The sequence below is a fragment of the Thunnus albacares genome, chromosome 6 (genome assembly GCF_914725855.1).
Source record: "Thunnus albacares chromosome 6, fThuAlb1.1, whole genome shotgun sequence".
Taxonomy (NCBI): domain Eukaryota; kingdom Metazoa; phylum Chordata; class Actinopteri; order Scombriformes; family Scombridae; genus Thunnus; species Thunnus albacares.
This window is the reverse complement of record NC_058111.1, coordinates 26,678,574-26,702,655: the sequence shown is the minus strand read 5'-3', so window position 1 is coordinate 26,702,655 and position 24,082 is coordinate 26,678,574. Positions and strand designations below refer to the sequence as shown.

Genomic DNA, 24,082 nt, shown 5'->3' with positions numbered 1-24,082 from the left:
AAACAAAGACGCTATCAAAGTTCGTAGAGCTGATGGGTTCTTCACTAAAGACATCTCCATCCACATTACACATAGTCATTTGATCCATTGTTATTATGAAAATTTTGATTAGAGCCACATTAAAAAGAGATCAATTTAATGGAATATTTTTTTTTTTTCAGTTTGTGCTATGGTCCCTCCTTTGTATTAATTACTTCAGAGATCTAAACAGACTCCAGATGTACCAGGCTGGCACACTTCCTCGCCTCATAAACAAAATATATGAAGCTTATACTTGACTCATTAAGTTCTATAGCCTTAAATGTGGAGTCAACCGTGTAGGCTTAAGGCTGTAAAACACAAGGTTACGTCTTGGACAGCAAGTCAAAGCATGAAGCAAAATACCCAACAGGATTAATCTGGGCAACAACAATCAGCCAAGTTTGCAACTTCAGAGAAGCCGATGTGTGTCGGGTACCCTCTCTGAATAAATTGCATTGTCTCTTTATATCGGAACATGGTATTCAAATTTGAGAAGAGAGAGATCTGAGTGTGCTCGGCAAAGTGCTAACGCAGGATGTGAGGGTGTGTGAGTGGGTGAGTTCTGTTCAGTAATTCTTAATGGCTTTTAGGATCAACTGTAATGATTTATGACATTCTCTTCCTCTAAAATGACCTTGTACTTGTACTGTCGCCCCACGCAGCACTTTATTTCATCGCTCACTTTTTAGACAGCTCACCAAATTCATGCACAGAGTAGAACTCCAGCTCACTGTTTCTTCTTGTGGGTCATTGCATGTGTTTGTGTGCGTGTAAATTCCCATGTGCTGTTTGTGATCATGAACACTTAAAACCTTGTGTGCGCAGTATGCTTGAGCAGGTACACATGGACTTAACTATGTATGTGTCATATACTGTATGATGATGATGACCCCTGATGATGACCCAACGTTAAAGGCTCATGGGTTGAGCACACCAGCACTGATATGGCTGAGGTCTTACTTGTTTCACAGGGACTAGATATTGGTAAATGGCCATCAGTCAGAAGTGTGTGCGTGAAGAAGAGTGTGCTAGGCCCATTGTTGTTCCTAGTATATATAAATGACATCAAAGAAGCATGTAAATGTAACTTGTTCGTATACGTAGATGACTCAGCTCTGGCGGTTGCTGATAAAAAGTTGGCTCAGCTCCAGGAAAGGCTTAGTGAACAGCTGACTAACATCGGTGTATGGTTCTCTGACAATAAACTCTCTCAACACCTTTGGAAAACAATCAATTCTGCTTGGCTCCAAACTCAGATTAAACAAAGCTAAGAATTTTAAAATAATTTTAGGGGGAATGTCCCTTAATGTCTCCCTTAAAACATCTGTCAATTACTTGGGCTGTACATTTGACAGCAATGCAGGGGGTGCAGGTATGTCCCTGAAAGTGGTAGGAAACGTGAACGCCAGAACTAAGTTTTTGGCCATAAAGTCAGTGTTCCTTAGACAGGAAAAGTCAGAAATGTGTGGCATCCAGCTTAATCCAATGCCACTTTGATTATGCTAGCACATCCTGGTACTGTAGTCTTCTCAAGTTGTGGAAGACAAAACTTCAGGTCTCCCAAAATAAACTGATCAGAGTGGTCTTAGGTCTCAGTCCATTAGAGCACATAGGGAGGAATCAGTTTATGCAGCTAAACTGGCTCCTCGTGGAGTCCAGAGTGATAGTTTAGTCAGATTCAAAAAATTGTAAATGGTATAGCCTCAAATTACTTATTAAACTTCTTTCTGCAGGTCAGAGAGGCTCACATGAACAACACCAGGTACAGTGTAGCGAATCTGACTCTGGTAAGGATCAGTAGCCAGATGGGTAAAAGTTCTGTTAGATACTCGGGTGCCCAGGATTGGAATAAGGTTCCTAAAAGCATTAGAATAGCAACAGACAGTTTAAGGCAAAACTGAAACACTGGCTATTAGATAACATACCTCTGTAAAGACAGTGTAAAGTGTAGCTTGTTGTCAGGATAATGCCTGTTAATGCCCTGTGTTAATATTTTCTGTATAATGATGTTTTTTGTGTTTTTATATGCCGCTAATGTCATACTTCCCTATCTCCACGGGCACATACATGCACACACCTCCATCTAACTACAACAAGGACCACAATGGAAATAAGTCTTCTGGCTTTTTTAGTGTTATCTTTATTAAATTGTGCATGCACATGATGTTGAAACCATGAAATCTGTCCTTTTTAAAGTGAACTTTCATGCAATACAGTGTGAAGGTATAGCATGAGAAGATTAATGTTATGCACCCTTCCACATGTATCAGCACCCATCATCACTCGGCTGGCATCTAAAAGTCACATGCATTCATCCATGAGAGAGTGCCTATACGTGTTAGTGTATTTGCTCTTGTTTTTAGTTTCTTTGTGTATATGCGTGTGTGAAGACAAGAGTATAAGCCTTTATCCACAGGTGTGCACATGACAGCATCACTGTGTGATTTGCATTTGTGGTTGTGTGGATATATGCATGTCAGTTTTCACACTTTTATGGTGCACTCTGCATGCATGTATGTGTGAATCCAGTAAATATATACAAGCCTTGCATGTATGCATGCAGATCTGTACTGCATTTAGACCAGCAGTCTGTCTAATGCCAGTTTGTGTGTGTGTATTTGTGTGCGTGCCAGTGTGTGTGTGTGTGTGTGGTGAGAACAGCTGCGATATAGAGCCTGTCATGGGCGTGAGGTAATTAGTGCAGAAGATGATTGTATTATTTGGACGGCCGACCAGCGCCGGGGTTCAAAGTGAAGGGAGGCAGGTGAGCTTGTACGGCCTGCAGCTGCATGTTAAACAACTCAAATGGAATCACAGAAGTCCCACAAGGGGGGAGGAAGAGTTTGAGAGAGAGTGAGGGAGGAAAGGTGAGAAAAAACACAAAGAAAATAACAGTAGAGAAGAGAAGATGGTGAGAAGCTACTTTAGGGAGACTAAACTAACACCAATAAGACACAACTTAAGTCTAAATCATGCAGCATCTTTGTGTGAAAATACAACTGCTCAACAGTAAATGAGCTTCAGGATGTGTTGCCATACAGTTAATGCATTATTTTAAAGGTAGAACAGTACAACCTGACATTGCAGGTTACAGAAGAAGGTAGAAAGTGATAGTTATCTAGACTATGGACACACCCGCACGCTCTACATCTATATAACTCTATGTAAATCTAATAAATCTTTAAGTTACATAACTAATATCCTAATGGTGCGTTCAGATGCACCGAAAAGAGAAAATTAGAGTTTCTGTGTCTGCTCAAGTTTGACTGTAGTACTATTGCAGTCTGTGTTTAGTTTTGCACAAAAGGCTAATGCATATTTGGCATAAAACACACAAATATAGCATGTTAGCATTGGGATGGATCATCATCATCACCATTTTCATGAGCAAATGTTGCACTTAAGATTCTTGTCACGCTCCGTGGATATAATTTTTCAATTCTCAAGTTAAAACATTTTCTTGAGCAACTATTTCACTTAGCGGAATCTGTGTCTATCCGCCTCTATACATTTCTGCAACTTCTGAAATTCTCTTTACGCTGTATCTGAGCACACTTAACTACGGATCAAGATTGAAGTCTTATAGTACCTGTTTTGACTGTAAGGTTGGCGTTGGGAAGCAGTGGAGCCATCCGCATGATGCATATACAGTGATGTTGCATTAGAAAATAAATTAGATGAATCTCAGTATGTCTCTAAACACTGTACAGCAGCTCTGGCTGTTTACCTTCTCCATCCAAACATCTGCATAATCACAACTGTCACAGCAATACTCTCTTTACAGTGAAGGGTATGAGAACCAAAGTGGTTTGCAGGATTCTGTCTGCTACATCCAAATAACAAGAATACTCCTTTAATTCAGCACTTATTCTCACTGCTTCTTCACTGTAAAAGTCACTCTGTCACTGTGACTGAGTAGGTGTAAGTTATTCGTATCTCTACCTGTTCTGGCTGGTTGGCATTGGACAGCGGTATCACCATCCAGATGATGTTGAGGTTGTTGAGTGCAGCGCTGGTGGTGAAGGAGCAAGGCAGGACGGCTGCTTGGCCGCGGGCCACCTGGATACTGCTCTGGGACACCGTCACATCCAGCGCCCGCACACTCACTGCAAGAGGAAGGAGACAGCGATCAGTGTATTTATAGACACAAGGAACAAGGTGTATACTGTGAATTACATATATAACGGAGGAAAATAAAATGAGAGAACAGACAGAGCAGAGTAGATGTCTAACTGTAGCAAACAGATGCATCTTATATGATCTTTCTCATATTGTAGGAGAAGCAAGATCTTTAATTTCAAAGTCTTTCTGCAGGCTATTTGACTTAAAGATCACCGATTTCAGCGAAATTGGAAAATTTGTCTTTGGAGAGTCAGAGATAGAGACAGACACCGAGGCAGACAGGGGTAGATGCGAGTAATAATAAGCAAAACATCTGCCATGTGCTCGTAAATGTACAATATTTTAAGAAGCAAAAACTCATGTTTAATCTCTCAGTTCTTCATCTTCTGCTGTCCTTTTATCTTTACAGCAAAACAAACATGATTTCTGAACCAAGCTCCTCTTTTGAAATGTTCTCTGCAGCTAAACAAACATCTAGACCACACTGCGAAAGATGACATGAAATATGTAGCAGTTAAATGGGGAAACACGATAGGCTGTCTCTTGAGTTATTCATTTCCTAAAACAACTTGCTTCTTTCATGGGAACACAGTCTGTATCAATACATACTAAATGAACATGACAAGTGGGGTTAGTAATGGTTATTTCAGATACTATTTGCTGGTTGCTGTGCGCATGCAGCATATTAAACAACCAAGATAGCTTGTTGTCTTGTGCAACAAAGGTTTATCTTCTCAAAATAAAGAACTAAGGAGCTGCTTTCCTCATCAGCCGTCAGCCATAACAGACCCAGAGAGACAGATATGTACATGCAGCATCCTATTTCTAGACCAGCTAAATACATTACTGCCAAAATTAAGTTATATCTCCCCCGCAAGCATGAATCCATGTCCAAAAACCCCAATGGGAAGTAATTGTATCTAAACATGGTGAGGAGGATGATGGCAGTGATATGATAACAGATAATTGATCATGTCCTGTGAATCACCCTTGTTAGTGATAATGTAAGATGATGATCTTGCCAGAGGAAACCACCAGCATGTCTTTTTTACAGTATGTAGGAGTCAAGCCAGATGTCAAATGCAAGCAATGACCACATCACACAATAAAATATATATCTTTCCAAGTTATTTGTATCACTTCTAGGTCACCAAATATAAGGCAGTTTGGTAATGCTTTATTATACAGGTCCCTTAATTTCATACTAATTTTTTAGAAAGATTAATTTGCAGTTATTTAACAGTATTTTTTGAACATTTTACAGAAAGCGTGCAATTTGGTACAAATTATAAGAAAAACAGAAAAAAGTGTTACGTTTGTTTAGTTGGTAAGTGCCCATTCATTATATATGGGTTCATATGAAGTTGTTAATTTGCAATAATTCTTAATAAATTCTTTTTTTTTTAACTGACAGGAAAAAAACATACACACAACAAGCACTTTTTAGTGTGTAGTTTTATGTGTCAAATGATATATTATCATATGAGGTTGTTTCTTAAAAAACACCATCATGAGTGAGCATCAACAATGTCGGTAACACTTTATTTTATGGATCATACATTTTTTTTCCAGTAATTTTCTAAAAGTAGCGGCTGTGTAACTGTAAATTCTTAGGACATTTCTTCAAAATCGGTTATGTAATTCGGTAGTACATGGAAAATGTACTCATTATAGAGTTTTTAAATACATAATCTAATACGTTTATATGTAGTTTGACACAAAACTTAACACTGAAAACTAAGCATTTTCTGTCAGTTAAAGAATTGTTAAGAATCTAATTTGTTAAAAATCTTTGCAAATGAACAATAATGAACCCAAATATAATAGATGGGTACTTCAAACTAAACACTTTTTTTTCTGTTTTTATAATATAATATAATTTGTACCAAATCACACCACCTTTTCTGTAAAATGTCCTGAAAATGAACCATTAAATACCTACTATTTACTCAGGAAATTAGTATGAAATCAAAGGACCTGTAAAATAAAGCGTACTGGCATCCACTAAAAATTTCAGGCTTCATGTGTCATTTCTGCCAAATTTGCGTTTTGAATATCACTGTCATATTGTAGCTGACAGGCTGCCTGTTGCTCCCTCTCTGTCTGTCCGAAACCTGCTGGACTTCCTACGCTTTCCCTCTGCTGGCAGACACCACCTACACCCTGCAGGCTCACTGTTGGCACAGGGGAGATAGGCAGTGCTCAAATTACTCCACTCCATTATGGTTTATAAAAGACATATTCATGAAAAGACTTCTCATAAATTATGCAAGCAATTTCACTTAAAGGCATTATATTCCACAAGAATGTCAGTTTTGTTTGATTCCTCACTGTAACTGCATTGCTTACATAATGAGACAACACAACAATCTCCTCAGTGTGTACGTCACTATGCTGCTAATGAGCTTCCATTACTCCTTATGACATCTGCAATCTCAGGCGATCATTGTAAATAAAATAAATAACAAACTCTTAGGTCAACTCTCTAATCTGATCTTCTTCTATCCTATGTGTACACAATGTTCACTTCCTGCAAAGAATCAATCTGTGTTCTCATTGGACAGTTCACGGCGAAAGGAGGGAGGAAGTTCATACAAAAGGTTGCGACCTTAACAGAATGTGTGATCATATTGGCAGCATGAGATTAGTGCAAGAGTTTATTCTTATGTCCACATAGATATTAAATGTGCTAGATTTAAAGAGGAGGAAAGACGCGAGAAGATTGAAAGAAAGAAAGAAAAAGAAAGAAAGAAAGAAAGAAAGAAGGAAAGAAAGAAAGAAAAAGAAAGAAAGAAAAGAAGAGGTCCTAAAGGAATGAAGATAGAAGGAGTATCTTATCGTTTCTAAGCCTCCTCCAAGGCAGTCTCTCAAGCCCACAACAGCTGGAGGGCTCATTTCAAAACACTGGATTAGGGAACCTCTGCGCACAGAGCCTGTAAGCTCCCACGACCAAAGAAGAGCACACACACACACACACACACACACACAAAATCACAAACAAGCACACATGCTAGCAAACATATGCGCATGTACAGTACATACGTGCACCCACATGCCCTTCCGACACACACACACGACATGCCACCCACTATCATAAACACAACCCACCACACACATGCCCGGTTATTCTAACTCATCAGCGTATGTCATCTGTGACATGTATGGTAGCCCTTTAGGGACATATCTAAGAGAGAGAGTCAGAAAGGCTTGACAGCTCACCAACTACACTACTGCGTTGCTTGGCATTGCCTCATTATTGCACACACTTCTTCTAAAGCTTTATGCCAACACTTTAGCTCTTCTGTTGGAGCATGTCCAGTCGACAACCACTCTTCCAGAATGCATACTGTAAAAGGTTTGATATGTGAGGGCTGAAGGGTGAGCGACTCATTGTCATATAAGGCCAACCCGCACAAAAAATTTATACAGAACAGCATGATATGTATCCTGTAACTGTGTGTATGACAGTGCTGTGTACATTTTCATAATCCCCAGCAGACTACAATCAAATGACACACAGTTTGTCAGAAGACAGGGAAGGTTTTGATATACTATTACACTTCTCCCTGTTTTGTTCTTTTCAAGCACATTTCTTTACTATTCTTGCCCAAGGCTAAATGCAGCACGGAGGTCTTCAGCCTACTTAATGCAGTCTTCGTCATGTCTCCGGGCCGATGTGCATGGGTGTGATGAATGGTACCAGTCAAAAGCCTGGACACACCTTCCCATTCACTTGAATAAGAAAGTGTCTCCAAATTTTGAGTGGTACTGTAAATGAGCTGTCCATCTCACTGGGTTTACCATCCAAGTCTTTCCATTTTTCTTGTTTTTAAAAAACTTGTTCTTTCCTGCTCTCCTTTCCAGCCCTGAGCTGCCCTGAGGCACAGCTCAACAGGGCCCAGATCTGCCTGACTGACAGGAAATAGCAAAAATGAACCAAGCTAGTGATCCCTGATGCTGACCCTCCACTGCCCACAGTGATGTGTACCTGTAATAGACGAGTGCCACAAATATTCTCACCTTTGTAAGACCTCAATAAAACACTGAAACATTAATGTTACCTTCCGATCCAATCTCACAGATTCATGTACATTTTTATTCATGACACTCAGCACGACTTTCAAACTAATGTATTTCAATTGGAATATCTTCCCTGCCTGCAACATGTTCTTTTTTCTGTCAGTCAGGACTCGGGAGCACAGAGTTGTACCTTCAAATTTGTTACATTCTCTTTAGACAAAAAATGTTAGTGTACGCAGGATAACTGATTCGGTTTAGTCAACTGCCCTTTCACTAGACATATGGTTTAAGACGACAAAAGTATTTTTTAGTCATTTTTTTCTGTGAGCTGCACATATTTACATACAGGAGCTTTCTAGTATTTTGGGGAACACTTTCAAGATTAAATTGGCATTCCCTGTCTCTGATTGGATAATAAACAGTATAGAAAGCAAAAAAAAGCATGTCTTTGCTCATCTACACAGGTATATAGAGAATAATATGGAGACTTTGCGTGTAAAATAAGCGTATATATTTGTCACCACCTGAGCACCACCTGAAACCTAGTAAAGTCACTGACAGAGCATAACAAAAAAAAAATATAATATATATATATATATATTATTATTCTTTGCATTCTTCATCATAGTTTTTACTGTGATTCTGTTAGCTTATGATATGATTTTCCTTAAAAGGACTTTGAACTGATGACAATGACAGACTACAGACAGGTAATGTGCTACTCAGCGTTTGGAAGGTGATCCTAATGTTTTGTATGGAGTACAAGGGATAAACTAATGGACAAAGAACGAGGCAAGAAGTAAGAAAGGGCAAAGAAGTGTGACAGGTGGGCAGAAAGTTTGAGCAGTAATAGAAAGAGGGGAGGAAGAGAAAAGCACAAGAGAAGGAAAAGGAGGACAGAAGTCACATAGGGAGGTACAGAAAGGAAGAATAAATCCAAAGAGAGTAAAGGGGAGGAGTAAAAAAGGGAGGATAGAGGGACGGAGGGAGGATGATGCTGTTTCCAGAGAGGCCTAATTGATAAAGTCACCCCAGGCAGCGCTAGCAGTGCTTGTGGAGTGAAGGAGAGAACCAACAGCAATGCTCCGTTAAAACAGCTCTCTCTCCTCATTCAGGAGCCAAGTGTCAAAACTGCTGTTGATTAATGCATGAGAAAACCATACACCTTAGAGAGAATGGGATGTGTGTGTGTGTGTGTGTGTGTGTGGTGCCTGTGTGTATGTGCTTACTAACTCAGTCAAGCTAAGGTGCAGCCATGATGGGATGGAGAACAAATGCAGGGTGAATACAACACTTCCACTTTCTCACTCACTCACTCGCTCACACACACACACACCCACACACACACACACACACACACACACACACACACACAAACACACACAGACAATCCCTGCTTGGCAAGTCATTTGCATCCTGTGTTTTTATTCATGTGGTTCTTTTATTCATAGGCTTTACTTTTATTTCAGTTTCAAACAGATGCCCCTGATGCTGTGATGTGACGAGCCTCTGGCACAGCTTCACTGGGTGGGCTAACACACACACACACACATACCCACATACATACACCTGTTTAAGTGAGATGATTGATGATGGTGCAAAGTCCTGACTAAAGAGAGGCAACAATTCACACATCTATGTGAAAGTGAAATGTCTTCTTTTTCTACCTCTTTGCAGGCAACAGTGAATGTCTGATTTCCTCTAGTTTGACCTCACATTTACACCCAATTACCACATCTCTGTTTTTAGGTTTAAACCTCGTCATTTATCTTTTGCAGCATACCAACAGTATTCACATTCCTGAGCCAAAAAGCAACATTAAAAATCCTGCAGTTGGCCAGCCTTATGCGTGATAGCCACCTTTTATCAGCTGCATTTTCTCCAAGCGTGAGACCTCTTAAGAAGTGAGAGGAGAAGAGTTGGAGGGAGCGATGAGAGATCGAGCATAAAATCATGTATCTTCTGCTCCAGGCGTGACAGTTGGCAGCTCTGATCACATTTCATATTTAATCTGCATCCTTTCAGAATTTCTACTCGGACTCAAACGCCAATCGGGATTGCTTTAGCGTCTTAACCTCTGCACTAGCAGTGAATCTACTGCGGGGACAAAAACAACAGCGAAACCATGAAATTAAACAGATGCACAAACACATCTACAAATGGATTCATGTGCATCGACACCTGTGCCCACACACACAAACGGAGCTCTGTGTCCCATTCTCTTACAGAAGACCCAGGGGCTTCATGGTGAGCTGTGTTCGTGTATGTAGCGGACCCTGTGATGTTGCCACTGCCCGTGAGGCACCAGGGTGAACCAACAGGCGAGCAAAGACATCCATACGAAACTCAGGTGGTACAGTTGAGTACCCAGCTGCTTGATGGCAACTCATCAAGCACCATGCTCAAAGCGCTGCTGAGGTAAAAATAAAGTCACAAATCAACTCTGTTTCCTTCCTGCAATGGTCTCTAATTACTGTATGCTGCTTTGATAACACTTTATTAGCTTTGATGCAATTCATTCATATAAGGAATTCTTTATATTGTTCTAATGGGTCTTTACTTTCTTGGCAAGGTTATTTGAAAAAAGTTGAGGCAAGCTACCTGCAAAGTCACACATATAGTCTCATATATAATCTTTTGAATATCCAGTCTCAAGCTACAGCTGATTGTAATCAAGCTAGTACTGACTCTCTCTAGATAAGGCTGCAAGAAGATGTTTCATATCGGGATAAACAAACTGAACCTTTAGGGCAGGCCTAGTTTCTAATCATAGTCCATAGGGGCCACATTATAAAAGGTCCTCATTCATATTTCACAAAGAAGCAAATGTTGGTCCTGTTTACTGTGTACACAAATCTCCACTTACAACAGAACTGCACGAACTAAAGCTGAAAAAAACTCTTCGGCTTCCGCCTGTCCTAAATGAAAGGTTTTGTATTATAACTAGAGGCCACAATAAATGCAAATCTACTGTGTGCATGCAGATAATTGATACATGAATCAATATACACAATATTTCCATTTGATAAAACTAAAGTGTTTGGGTTTTTTTTTTTGTATTTGTAAAAAAATCATTCTCACTGGGTGAGGGATTTTGGTGAGTCAAAGGGAACTCAGGTGATGATGTCAGCTCAACGTCTGCCAGAGGTTTTGCTCACATGACTTTGCCCATTTAATCTCTCCTTTCCTTTCCTCCATTCTTCCCTCCTCAGCCTGTCCTGCACACAGTCACCCAATGAAAGAGCCTTAAAAATCTCTTGCTCATCCTCCCCCTCATCCCCTGCCCTGCCCATCCTAGTTGACCCATTAGCCACTACAGCCAACTCCCTAACAGGGCCCACTGACTAGCCTACATAGCCTAATACTCTCTTCTAAACTGTACTGAGTCTCAATAGCTCGGCTTACTGCGCTGCTAATGCATTACTACTATAAACCCAAGACCTCATAGCCCACATACACAAGCTATAACATATACAGTTGCTTATAGCCTTGCTTATACAGTCTCCCAATCAGGATGTTGACGATAAAAACAGTCACCACATTTGCATTTTAACAGAAAGACAGAAGATAATTATTACTGATAACCTGTTATGATGGCTCATCAGAGTTTTTCCACTCTATATTTACATTACATAAATACACAATTCTAAGACGTGTCTTATGTTGCACACAAACAGGCATGCATCACATGAGCAGCAGCACGTCCCCATTTGCTCCTCATGAGACTGAGACACCGCCTGTTTGAGATGCTGCATCTGACCACTTAAGCTTTATGTTTGTCTGTTTGGAATGATGATCAAGCCTGCAAGCCAATACTTGCAGAATTTACCGGAAACAATTACACAACAATTTTATGGGGTTTAGTGTACTAATATAATGCAATAACATACTTGGAAGTGGAAAAAAATAAATATGATTTTGAAATGAGTTGAAACAGTTGATAAGAAATATGTTCTTTTATGATAAGACTGATGCAAATTAACTGGGGAAAGTTATTGTGACCAAGCTAACGGGTGATCAGCTAAACTAATGTGCACGGCTGTGTAAAGTGAGTGAGCAGAAGGTTAAAGTAGGCCACTGCCCTCGTGCACAGATAAGCCTGGGCACTGGAAGACTACTGCTAAAGCAGCAAACAGATGGCTCTGCACATGCAGCCCTGGACACAGCTACACACACACACACACACATACACACACACAACCAATGTCCAAAAAACATCAAATACCAAGTTCAGTGGAGTACACTAATCACAAATACAAAGCCCTGTTCTAAAATATAATTCCTGTGCTTGGTCATACCGCAGACGGAAAAAAAAATAATAATAAATCAATAAATAAATAAAAATAAAATCCACACTGTTTTGAAAATTTCCAGCACATGTTACTCTGTATGTTGTTTCAAATGACAGCTGATGAACCAGACCTGGATTTCCCTAAAGAAACAGACTCTGTTCCTGTCAGCCACCAGCCACCTTGCAGCCTTCATATCGTGTCTGTGTGTAGTAACTCCATTCCCTGGCAGACTTGCATGTTTGGCAAACCTGTCACAGTGTCTGCACGTAAATCTAACATTCTGGCAAGCATACTGATCTGCCAGTAAGATGACATGATTGGCAAGGGGCTCTGTTTTGCTATTTGGCAGCTGCCATCCTGAGGTCCCTTTTAACTGGGTGACAATGTCTTGGTTCTGCCAGAGACATCCGAATGACTGTCTGCCTAGTTTACAGGTATAGAGCAAGTGTCTTACTGTGCTGTAAGTTGACACAGATGATGTCAATCATTTTACCGGTGCATAAATTGCATTATATCTTTTACCCTTAAATAGAAGAAACCACCATGTAGACTGGGTTGGATGGGTAAATTCCCACATGAAACTGTTTTGTGCAGGTGTTCGAAACATCCTCAGTGACACTGCTGGGCCCTGAAACTGTAGTGTTGTAGAAAACTAGCACTGTTTCTCTCTCTGTACTACGTGTCTGCAGGTAAGGCCAAACTTCTGGCACTCTCTCCACTGTCTGCACGGCACAGGTTAATGTAAATGCAGTCTAAGCTTCTCAGTCAGCCAGCCAGAGCCTCAGAGCGCCAGCCAGCAGATAATACTAGAAGACTATTCCTGGAACCAGCATTTAGCCTAAGGTAACCTTGTCTGATGCCCGTTAGTTCGTAATTGGCTTGTAGGCAGAGATGCTCTTACTCTGAATTGTTTTACTCTTCTTTGTTCTTTTCTTTGTGTCTTTTTCCCACTCATTCTCCCTGGTTTGATCTCTTTCTCTCTGTGTCATTTGCTCTTTCTTCATCTCCTCTAGCTCTCCAAATGAAGACAGTGATTTTAAGCCCACTAACACTGTCTGGGCCACCTGGGAGAGCAGCGCTTCTGCAGGTGATTTGGTCAGTACAGCGCTCCAGCAATAAGGCCCTGTAATGATTTATCATCTGTCTGAGTCCCTGAGTGGCTCACCTTCAGAATGAACCTTCGCTCAACTCAGTGCCGCTGAAGTGTATTATCAGAGGAAAGCAGAGAACAAGGCTTAGGCTGTGGTGTACCACATTTGATTTCACATAATTTAAAGTGGTTTCATTTAAGAATGATTTGGGTGAGTGCTTCAAATACATGCAGGATAAGTCATATCTTAATTAATAACAAATTATTCAAGTAGTAAAGATAAAAATTGAGTATTGAAGCTATACCTTTACTGTTGTCTCTGTTTTTTTTTTTTATATATATATAACTTTGGTTGCTTTGCTGAGAATGATGCTTACAGGAACTCCCTGTAGAGTTTCAATCCAGTCTCACGGCAGTTCGTGCAATAGTCGTGTAATTTAATCTTTAGATTCATGTACACTCAGCATGACTTTCAAACTAATGTATTTCAATTGGAAGTAAGTTTCATGCCTGTAACGTTTTTTTTTTTTTTTCTGTCAGCGGGGACTTGGGAGCACAGAACCTGTATTGTTTCTTCTCATTTGTTATTCTTTTTTTTTAAAACTATGATGGCTACATTATTCAACATTTAATCACAAGATTTTATCCTTGTTTTTATATCTTTATTTTAACTTTATCAGTACAGTCAATGGTCCATGTCAGTCCAGTGGGCATACCGGAGGACCCTCTGATTTGTTGTGTGCAGAACTCCATTCAAAAATGTTGAGATTCAATATCGCTGTCCTTTTCTGAAAGCGGGCTGCTCACATGAAACAGACAGATTGACTGAATGTGACAGTTTGACAACCAAAGTCAGAGTTTTTATGAAGTTTTTATGTTGAGTGAATCGTGCTAGCTCACATTAGCAGCTCTATTTCCAGCCTGTCCGCCATGATGCATCAGCTGTTTTTTTTTCCATTTCTTAGAAAGAAATGGACTTTCACACAGCTCTGTAGATACAGATTTTCAAGCTGTTTTGGGTATTTTTCTCAGTAACATTGGCAGTAGCAGGTGCTAACAGGCTAAGCTAACAGTGTGTTAGTGGCATTGCATTAGCAGCAGTCTGGATGGTCTAGCAGAGCGGAGGAGCTATATGGTTTCCATCCTGAACGTGATGTCAGAGGAAAATGGTCACTGTGTGGGTCTGTTGTATTGTGGGCAGTTGGCACGTTTGACTGCTGTTTTGGCTAAAATATCTGAAATAAACCAACATCTTTACTTTTTCTTAACACTTATCATCTAGATGCAGTGTAATTACTAGTTCAGCTGCACAAGACATTTGATATATTCAATAGATATATAATTTTTTTACAACCCTATTTACAACCCTAAACCAGAAAAACTACAACTGTGGTGTAGATTTCTATCAAGCTGCATGGTGTGGCTCTAGGGAATTGTAGTTATGAAAAATGATCAGTGTTTTTCTTAGAATTTGAAGTTGTAAATACTGAATTGAGGAGTTTAAGGGGATGGTAAACACATTTGTGTAATCAAATTTTAAATATTTAATTGTTAAATGGGAGAAAATGAATTTTAACCATATTCTACCATATTTGACAGCGCCCCCAGTTGTTGACTATACTCACATGATAACTAAGGTCAAGAGATATCTATAACAGTTGTTCCCATGTCTGCAGCCCCTTTTGTTGCTGAATTATAAGCCTTCAAGCATGCACCAAGGTCAAGGTTCAAAGATCAGTATTTGAAAGCAGGAGCCATGTAGAGTCTTCATACTGACATATGTTACTCTCCAAGTTGGCTACTTGCCAATGATGAATTTGGTCTAGCTCTACAACAAAGTTTTCATTTTCTCATTTCACAGACACAAGCCATCCCAGGCCAAGTTTCAGAGAGCACTTTGACGACCCAATATATGAAATGAAGCTTTTTGTTTGTTTGTGTGTTTTCTTTTTTAGTGGAAATAGTTACGAAAATGAGTCACCTTCAGAGATTACAGTACTGCTGACAATATAGGGCATTACTACAGGCTTGGAGGAAGGCCTGAAGCACTTGAGTCAGGGTTAGGGTTAGGGCTGAAAAGACCAATGAGAGATAGTGCTATTTGGATTTGGTTTGTGGAAAACAGGCAGCAATTTGAAATGGAATGAAGCTCACAACCTGAACCCTATAACAAACCCAAATCCTAATTTGATCTATAAATTAAATTTCATGGCTATTTCATGAACTGCTGTGAGACTGGGTTGGGAGTTTTCTTGTGAACGAAGTTATGTTTACATGGACGTTACTCACCAAAACACATTGTGTGTATCTTTGAGGTCTAACAAAAGTCCTGAAGGCATTTCCTTCCTCATACAAAAAATTGCAAAGATGAAATTCTAAGTATTTTAAATCCTGCACTGTTTACATCCATGTTTACTAACTTGAAGTCTTCTTCTCGCTGCCTTTGCCGGTGCATTGCTGTGTTTCTTGTCACATTACTGCTACCTGTAGATCAGTGAAATAGTGTGAAGGCTATAGGACTATATTGCATCATACATGTGTGTCCTCGTGTGCCACGCACAAGACAAACAAAACTAGCACTCACTCATCATTCATGCACAGCTAGAGGTCAGAAACTCCACAGAGTATCTTTAACTGCCTGTGCCAAATGTCAACACTATTACAGAGTAGTCATATAGATCAGGCCATTAGTGTAGTAGTTTAATAAATCTTATTTCTCTCGTGAACATAACCAGGGGCTTCCTACGAAAAAGGCTCCATTTTGATTTTTTTTTGTCTTGGTTTAGATTAGTAGAATTAGAGAAATTCTCTGGTAGCTTTGTTGTATTTTAGCCTGTTAGCATGTCATCTGTCAGCAGAAACTAGAAGATAATGTATCTAATACTAGTGGAGGCATGATGCCTGACCAGTTCTGTTTTCTGAGGACAGCAAGATGTCAGAAAGACAGACAGGAATGGAGACAGTCAGTGGACTGTAGGGAACGGGGGAACCAGACCAAGTCCATTTCCCCACAGGAGCTGCCGCTACTTCTTACTTCAACATCTCTCATAGAGATATGCATAAACCTTTTTTTAACATTGTCAAAATGGTGTCCTTCTTGACCTGTCTCTTTATGTCTTTCTTTCCATCTGTTTTTCTTCTTTCTTTCTGTTTCCTGTATGTCATCTGACTTCCCTTCATGACCAGTAAAAACAACAAACCTTAGACATTAAATATATTTTCACGCATATATACACACTGTATGTAACCTCAGTCTTGTCAAACTCTATTTGAATGGATTGAGAAGCAATTTACTGCACTTTACCAGCTGTCACACACGCTCTCTCTCTCACACACACTTGCCCTGAACTTTTTTGCCCCCAGTGTCACGAAACTTTGTGATCTCCCTGTGGACAGCTGCTCTGAGCTGACTCCACCATGACAAACAAGCAACCGAGTGATATATGTTGGTATTTAGAGAGGAAATAAGAAACAATATTGATTCCCTGCAAAAGCCATTTTAACCTAATTTAAAAATCTTTTTTAGTTGTTGTTGCTTTCTCCTGTATCCAATTTAGTGACGCCATTTATAGATCATCTTTTAATTACAGTCATCTTTTCACAATTTTTTTTGTTGATCCAGGAACAGGGGAGGGGGTGGTCTGGCATGAATTCTTTGAAAATAGTTTTTTGTAAACAAGAGCTTATGATGAATAGTGCACTGAGAAATGATCAGCATTTTGCAGAGGCAAATACACACATAAGGATATCCTCATGAGAACTCACATCATATTATACAATTTCATTACATGGCTGGCAGTACATAAGCATTTCCAATACTATCAAAGATTATCCTCCTCCTGCTCAATCTATTGCATCACCAAGATGAGTTTACATGTGACTCTCATGTTACAGGATAAAAAAAAATATATTTAGGTATATTTCATGTCAGAGCTGATATTTCCAAATGGAAATACATCAAACAACAGTCAATGACAGTCAAGAAAAGACCACACATCATCAAAATTCTAATATAATGGTGCTGGTACAATCACTGCTTCATTCTTATTTGATTTCTGTCTCAGACCAGCTCTGATCTACTTCTACTAATCAGATGTAAATAATAAACTGAAGTACATTTGAAATGGTAATTTGGGAATAAATCAGAAAAGTGCTTCTGTGTGAGGAGTTTTGGTCTTTCTGCCTGATCTCTTTGATGTGCGGTGTTTGAGGTGTTGACCAGCATGGTGATGCTTTCTAACTTATTCTGCTTTTGGATGTTTGATGTAGGTCAAACGCTGGCTCAGCAAGCACTGGGAACCAGCTTATGTTCTCATTCTACATGCTGGTCAAATTTACATCCCATTTCATTCAGGGGAAACTTTACTGTACTGTAACACACACACACACACACACACACACACTGCCGTCGTTATACTATTCAGCAAAAAAACTGCTCTAAAAAAAATCAACACAAACACGCTGAGTCAGCACTCTTCAGGCAACGAGGGCTCTTTCCCAGACAGCAAAGAAACCAGGAAGTCAAAGCACCAAACTCTGATCACTAAAGAGAAGTTGGTTTTTCTTTTCTTTTACACACTGATCAGCCAAAAGCGACTCTTTGAGCAGCTGGCCAGCTTTCAGTACACTCATATGTACAAAGTCTGAACAGAAAAGGACATGTATGACATTTAGTAATCATGCTACTTAATTTTTCTGACAAACTGCGTACTCTGTTGGCCTATAAGCATCATAAAGGACTGTGTTTTTAATTACATCACATTGTGTGTGGGTTTCTGTTTGACTGGTCACTCAGTGTTTGCATGTACAGTTTATACATCTCTAAGGTCCCCCGCTGTAGGTTTTGTCGCAGTGTGGCCGCACTTAGGGAGTTAAATAATACTGTTGTCAGTTAGTGACCTCTTCCTCGGTAACAGGCGCCGTGTAAGCCTCTGTGTGTGTTTTTGTGCATGTGTGTGTGTATGCATGTGCTTGATGGAGCAGAGCCCCAATGCCGAGCACATCTGCTCCGGACGCCTCTGGCACTGCCATATGGCTGGCAAACACGCCTCCTACTTCTCCTCCACAAAGAGAGAGTTTGCAATGAAAAGAGAAAATGAGTGAAAATGTGAGTGTGCGTGCATGAAGGAGGAAAAAGCGTGTGAGAGACAGCACAAGGGAAGGAAGGCAGAGGAGAGTAACAGCTGATGAGTGAGGAGCACGTGCTGCGCATTAGGCTCAGCAGACAGATCCACTCCACCTCCAAACACACTAATGTTTTAAACGCCCCAACACGACTACATTCTTCTATCCACGCCAGACCGAGGTCAGATACTAATTACACAACAGCTTACTTCTTAACTAGAGTAGTAAATGAGAGGGTGGCACATTAGGACAAGTAAAATGGGGTTACAGCTTTATTTTGAGGTGATGAGAGTGGTGAGTTTCGGGTTATAATCTGGTTAAGGATGCATGTAACAGGAGTGAAAAGAGTCAAAACATTTTTTGAAAAGGATTTCTTTTTTTTTGATTTTATCGGGACAGTCACCCAAAATATCATTTAATCTCATGAGTTACGACACTAAAACACCGGTAGACTTGAAAGGCTGACTGTAGAGGTTGTGGTTGGCTTTTTTGGTTGTGTTAGTATAACGGATTCCAATGGTTACAAGTTTTTATGGAGAAAAAGTATCTAAACATCCATAGAAACTTCTCAAATTGCTCCAAATATCTAAATATATTAATTCTATCCCAATACTCAAGCCTCGTATTGAGCTCATGAAAAGACGTTTGCATTGGTTTGTACACATTAGTGATAGGGAAAAAATGTAGGTACATTTTAGAAAAAAGAAAAAAAAAAGTCTAATCCTGCCCAGTTCATATTCTGTGCTAAAGACGGTATTAATCATTTCGGCAGTGTCCATACTGTAAGCTTCATATTCCCCATCTTCTCATGAGACCATTTCACTCATGCATATCAGCATATCACATACAACTTCAACAAGCACAGTTCAAACTACTCGTTTTTGCTTTTTAACATTTCAAATGCCAGAGCGTGTACTGAAGTTTAGGCCTCTTTTATATCTGACATGTGAATCTTTTTAAGCATGATGTAAAGTATCAGAGGCACCAGGCACCGCTTTGCGCTCCTCTCTCCTGCCTTCCTCCTCCTCCTCCTTATCTCCTCTTATCTCCTCTATAGCTCCCTCCTTTTTGTATTTTTCTTCCCATCCTCCTCTTCTTCATTCCCTCTACCCCTCTCGCTTCTCCTCTGCTGCCTAGGGCTTTTCATGGAGGCTGCGTTAATATGAGGAAATCAATACCTTCACTACATCGGCTGTCGAGGGGCAGGTCAGAGACTTGGTGGTACGGATGGGGGGATGATGATGTGGTGGAGGTGCGTGCTTGTGTGTGGGAGGCGGGAATATGTTGCTCAATAAACGCAAGCCCATTGATCTTTCCTGCACGTCTTTGTCTTGTGTGTGAGGGTCCGCCGAGACTCCTCAGGGCCTGACTGACAGGCAGCGAGTTGGTTCTGGGCCTCAGAGGCGGACTGAGTGTGTGTGTGTGTTCATGTTTGTGTGTAAGTGGAGGTTTGTGATCCTTGTGTGGAAACTGTATATGGTTATCCTGATCCTTTACTTATGTAAAAATACAAATACCACAAAATAAGATACCCATTATAAATAAAAGTTCTTCCTTCAAAATGTTACTTAAGTAAAAGTACAGAGGTATTATGTAAAGCATCAAAAGTAAAAGTACTTATCATGCAGCAGATTGGCTCCTGTCTGTGTTATATTCTCATATTATTATATTTTAATCATCATTATTTGTGCATTCATGAGTAAGCAGCATTTTCAGGTTGTGGCTCGACCAAAGGCAAACTGATTTTAACTGTTCAACCAGGCAAATTGTGCAACCGCCCCAGACCCCACATGGGCTCCAAAGGTCCCAGGTTAGCTGTGTGTGAACTGCAATTTGTAATTTGATAAATTGCATATTTGTTTGGTAATATGCAACACAAAAGCACAATCTGACTAATCTTGACTAAAATAACAATAACCTTATAGGAGCTCCTGCAATATTGCTGTAACTGGTCCTGAGACCCTGTTATTGGGAAGCCCAGGGGAAAATGGGACGGGGGGGGGGTCTTATTAGAGGCCTCCAAACATAGACTGTATGTAAAGATGGATGTAGCGAGGTGTGACGCAATCCATCAGTTTATATTAGAACCAGTTTGAAGCCCAGAGTTGCATTTTACGCTTGGCGCCATCTTTGAGACCATAATGATATGGTCTCATATCATTGTATGTATTTCTAAAGAGAGGCTGATGCTTTTTGAACAAGAGTCAGTTGGAGCCAGCATCTAGTGGCCATCTGTGGCATTGCACTTCCAGCACTTCCACACTGGCTTCAGCCTCAAGCTGTAGTAGTTGCTGCTTGCCTCCAACACATTAATTCGTCCCTCTCTGTTTGATGGTTTGATCTGTTGCAATGCATCATATTTTATAAGGTCATCATGTTTCTTGTATGTAAAATTTGAATCTGTAAAGTCATTGGTTACTACAGCTGTGAGATGAATGTTGTAGAGTAAAAGTACAACATTTACCTCTGTAATGTTGTGGAATAGAAGTGTAAAGTAGCATGAAATGGAATTACTCTACCTACTGTAAGTCTTGTACCTGAGTAAATGTACTGCACCACTGTATATTACTTATGCAAAGTTACAAGAAATAAGAATCTTCCAGTTCCAATTGAAACACAACTACCCAGCATTCATTGTACATTCCCTCCTGGCAGACTTTCCAATTACAACACAGCCATGTTTGCCAAAGTCAAGCCCTTGGAGGCATGGCCTAATGTAGATCTATTCAACATATAGATATGGGAGCTATTGTACATTATCCTTATATGATCCATCTCACGCTCTCTCTGCAGCTCTGTCACTCTCACTATATCCCGTCCGTGAAGGAAAATCCATATGAGCTGGACAGCAAGACCACGGTATTATTAATGGAGCTTAACATCCATCTGAGGGGGTTTAAAATGTTGAAGCCTTGATGGGTTAGCCTTAACATTTCACTCAAAGCAGAGAGAAATGGTGTTGTCACAGAAATAGCAAACTAGCAGCTGGCTCAATATTTCTGAATGTGTGATTGAAAATGACACAGTGGGTGGGGTTTGACACTAAATGGCCCACCTTTTTAGCTAACAAGACTTGAGAGCACTGCCATACAGTTGTCATTTATATATATATATAATATATATATATATATTTGTAAGTGGGGAGCCATTATTATATGTTCATTGAGATATTTTCAGTTTTGGGTAAAAGTTCAGCAGAGTCAGGGTGAGTTAATAACACATACGCTGCCCTCTTTCTTTGAGATTCCTTGTTTCACTCTATGTATTCTCACGCCTTCCTCCAAAGTACACACACACACATACACACACAAAGAACACACCCCTCAATAATCAGTTGAGCTATTCACTGCTCGGGGCTACGCACAGAATGAACACATTCATCACATAATTACTGTGGAGGCAGTCACACACTTCATCAGTCTATTCCTGTCTCAAAGAGCCCCGGAGAGAACAGTGAACGCATAAGATTTCCAAAAGATATTATGAGATTCTTATACCTCCATCTAAGGAAAGTCGAAAGAGAGGAGCAGGATTTACAAAGCATCAAAGTGACATTTTGACTGATTCTCACTTCTACGCCCAGGCCGGGTAGTTGAAAGAGAAAGGTTTGAGAAAGGCGGATGCTGGAACGATAGAAAAGGCTGATAAATCTTTAAAAACCTCTCCCATACTAAGAAATATCTTCAAAAATATAACTGTCTTTCTCACAGGGGAAGATAAGTGGCAATTCAGAGAGGCATCAGTTTGAAATCAGAGGGGCTGAGAGAGCCGTAAAAGCGGAGGTGTCTGTAAGGGATATGATGATATAAGGGGAGAGATATAAAAGGTGAAGCCTTAATGTCGGGTGATGTATGATGCTTGGGTCGAGCGGGCCAAAGGCTCACATCGGGCGGATACTGGAAATCAATGGTGGTGTAAAAGACGTGGAATGGTGAACGTCATGTTAGACCTCTGAACGTGAAGGAAGCTGGAGCTGCCTCATAAAACACAGTGATTAGTGGTAGAGGGGTCGAGTGCAGGTGTTGGCAAATATAAATTGTGGATCTATACGATCCTAAATGGGTCTAACATAGACTCAGAAGAGTATAAATGCATGGATCTATTTACTGTGACCTCTGTTTTCTCCTAAACTCTGACCATTGGAGCAACATTCATATTCTGTCCACATTGCATATTTGATTAATTTGTACTTTAACTGACATACTTTCAAATCATTTTTGTATTTTTCATTGTCATTTGGTTAATTGATGCCTTATGTTTTATTGACGTTGCCATCCTGTGAAAACTAGGTATCTCCTAAAATGTCATTTTTTTCATAGTGACAATGCATTTTTCTGATAACTCAATATGTTTTCAAATGCTTTATTTACCGTAAGAAGTGGGAGACTTTCTTCATCCCATAAAGGACCTCTGAAGAAAAAATTTAAAAATTCTGAATCAAATTTGTAGATAAATGCTTTTCAGTGGACTATTTGTTTAATTAGTAGTTATAACAAATATCTTTAGGGTAGCAGAGCAGGATAGGAAGAGGATTTTTGTGAAAAAGGGGAAAGAAAGAGTAAGAACAAAAAGGAAAACAGATGACACATGTACAGAAAGAGGATGTGTGGAAGAATCGAGATGGCACAAAGACATATTAGGAGAGGAGATATTTTGTCACAATGTGTCTTTTTTTTCCAAAAAATGAGCCCTACATGGTTCTCCACTTACTGTACATTAACAAAAGCAGAGGAACTCCATAATGCAGGTCTAAAATCAAAATTAAAGGAGGGGCCATCCTTGAGGTACAGTTTGCTGAGTTGCACGCAATGTAACATAAACCTGTTTCAAATGCTTCCGCTGTCATTCTTGATTTTGAACGTATTTTGCTCTAATCATAACTTTTCTGATTCTAGCCAACTTCCTTTTTTTTTTGTACATGCAGCCACATGCGGATGATTTACTTTTGCATTTTTGAATTGAGGTCATACTTCAACATTGTAGGCAAGTCTACCATTGACATCTTTTATTCCAAGACCTCTTCTGGACTTTTGCCTACATTTTGAGCAGATCCACATTGTGTTTCTTTCTCTTGTGTTGTTTGCATACAGACCACGTGAGGATTTCTCTAGCAATTATGATTCCGATTTTCACTTTTCTTTTTCTTTTTTTGCTCTCATTTTTAGTCTTTTTGCCTTCTCATCTCATTTGCATTTAATTGTTCCCTTTAGATCAACATTTTATGGTGTAAATTTCTACTTCAGTGGTTCAACATGTGTTCTGTTGTTTGATCTTGTCCCCTCCCTTTAGAGCCATAAGTCATGACACAAATGGCCCCGTTGGCGTAAGTTTACAAATCAAGAATTAAGTTATTTATTGATTAAATCATTGACTAAATCCACTGGGTGAAAATGTAATTTCATTATGTGCCACG

At 39.8% G+C, this 24,082-nt stretch overlaps 1 protein-coding gene across 1 annotated transcript in view; it reads right to left on the bottom strand.

Moving 5' to 3' along the window:
- The window catches only part of igsf11 (immunoglobulin superfamily member 11), a 108,673-nt gene that overhangs the window by 15,779 nt on the left and 68,812 nt on the right, over window positions 1-24,082 (bottom strand). The window contains exon 3 of the mRNA XM_044354993.1: window positions 3,964-4,127. Within this exon, the coding sequence (XP_044210928.1) occupies window positions 3,964-4,127 (164 nt within the window). The remainder of the gene's footprint in view (window positions 1-3,963; window positions 4,128-24,082) is intronic.